This window comes from Apteryx rowi, unplaced genomic scaffold (genome assembly GCF_003343035.1).
Source record: "Apteryx rowi isolate R43461 unplaced genomic scaffold, aptRow1 scaffold_91, whole genome shotgun sequence".
NCBI classification, from domain to species: domain Eukaryota; kingdom Metazoa; phylum Chordata; class Aves; order Apterygiformes; family Apterygidae; genus Apteryx; species Apteryx rowi.
The window spans coordinates 1,192,716-1,194,216 of NW_020451216.1; the positions used below are offsets into that span (position 1 = coordinate 1,192,716).

General features: G+C 59.3%; 1 protein-coding gene across 2 annotated transcripts in view; it reads right to left on the reverse strand.

The window, feature by feature from the left end:
- ACVR2B (activin A receptor type 2B) overlaps nucleotides 1-1,501 on the reverse strand; it is a 117,795-nt gene that overhangs the window by 97,592 nt on the left and 18,702 nt on the right. Inside the window, exon 4 of one of the 2 annotated variants that reach the window (XM_026091615.1) lies at nucleotides 952-1,037. In XM_026091615.1, the coding sequence (XP_025947400.1) occupies nucleotides 952-1,003 (52 nt within the window). In that variant the 5' untranslated portion in view covers nucleotides 1,004-1,037. Of the gene's footprint in view, nucleotides 1-951; nucleotides 1,305-1,501 lie in introns of those variants that run through there. The other variant, XM_026091614.1, reaches the window with a different exon arrangement.

Below are 1,501 nucleotides of genomic sequence, written 5' to 3' on the forward strand. Positions count from 1 at the left end.
GGGAGCAGCGCTGCGAGACACTCCCCCCACCACCACCACCACCACCGATTTGGCGTGGGAATGATAAAAGGGGGGGGGGGATTAAGAAAGAGGAGGGAAAGTGGGGGAGCGAAGGGGCTTCGCAGCCCGCCCGCGCTTTCGGCCCTGCGGGCGCGCTCAGGGCAGGGGGGCGCCCGGGGGTCCGCGCCGCCCCCCCCCCCAGGACAGCCCAGCCCGGCCCGGCCCGGCTGTGCCCCCGCTCCCCCCGCGTCCCTATGGAAAACGCGCACCCCGCAGGCTGAAGTTTGGGGCCGCGCGAGCGAAACCCGTATTTTAAATAAATAAAAATTAAAAAAACAAGCAAAAAAAAAAACCTTGTAACAAAAGCCCCCCCCTTATTTAAAAAAAAAATAAAGAAAGAAAGAAGAAAAAAAAAAAACTTTCTCCTAGCTCCCCGTATCACGAACCGGCCCCAAATGACCCCTCTCGTCACCGGGACCGGGGCGCTCCGGGGGACGGGGGGGCCCCCCGGGGTGACACCCCGGCAGCACCCGGGGCGCCCCCAGCTCTCGCCTTCCCCCCCTCCCCCGGGGGGGGGCTGCACCCCGCGCACCGGCGCCCGCCTTCTCCCCCCCGCCCCGAGCAGCCTCTCGTGCAGCCCCCGCACAGCGGCAAATACCCGTTTCTGCAAAGTTTCCTCGACACCGCGGCGTGTTTACATTGCCATTAATTCCCACCGCCTGACTGAAGGGAACAAAAAGCAGCACGGGAAAGCTCGTCCTGCAAAGCAGGAAGAGCACTAAATGGAGGGGGGGGGACTTTAAATTAAAACGACCCCCCCCCCAGTTGGGGTCATTCCCCAGTTTGTTTGCTTGCTCCCTTTCGGAGGCTGCCGCCGGATAACCGCACGGCCCTTCAATTTTTTTGCATTGCGAGAGGCTACCGTAGGTAAACACGCAGAAATGCACTTACCTGCACAGAAAGTTCCACAAAGAAAGGCGAAAGTCAACCACGAAGCAATCATATTCCTTTACTTTTCTTTTTCTCTTCCTTTTCTCCTTGTGTGCCTCTCTATCCCCAAGGAAAAAAAATATATATGTATATATATATAATGCTCGAGAGAGTGAAAGAAGGGGGGCGAAACGAGGCTCTCCTCTCTTTAAAAAAAAAWAATAATAATAAGGGGGGGGTGGAAACAGAGGGACAAAAAATAATAAAAAAAAAAATCCTACAAAATGGGATTTAATTCCTTCGCAGTTGCAAAATGTATCCAGTGGCGAGGAGCAGCCCCGCAGCGCCCGGCCGCCCCGGCTCCGGCTCGCCGCTTTCCAAGAGTTTCTTCGCCCGGGCTTTTGTGCTGGGAGCGCGGCGTGCACCGCACCGCACCGCCGCCTCCCCCTCCTCCTCCTCCTCCTCCTGCTGCTGCTCCCCGCCCCGGCCCAGCCCCTCCGGCTCCCCCAGCAGCAGGGGCGAGCGCGCACTCGTGCGCGCCCCCCCCAGCCCGCGCAAGGCGCGCGCGCCC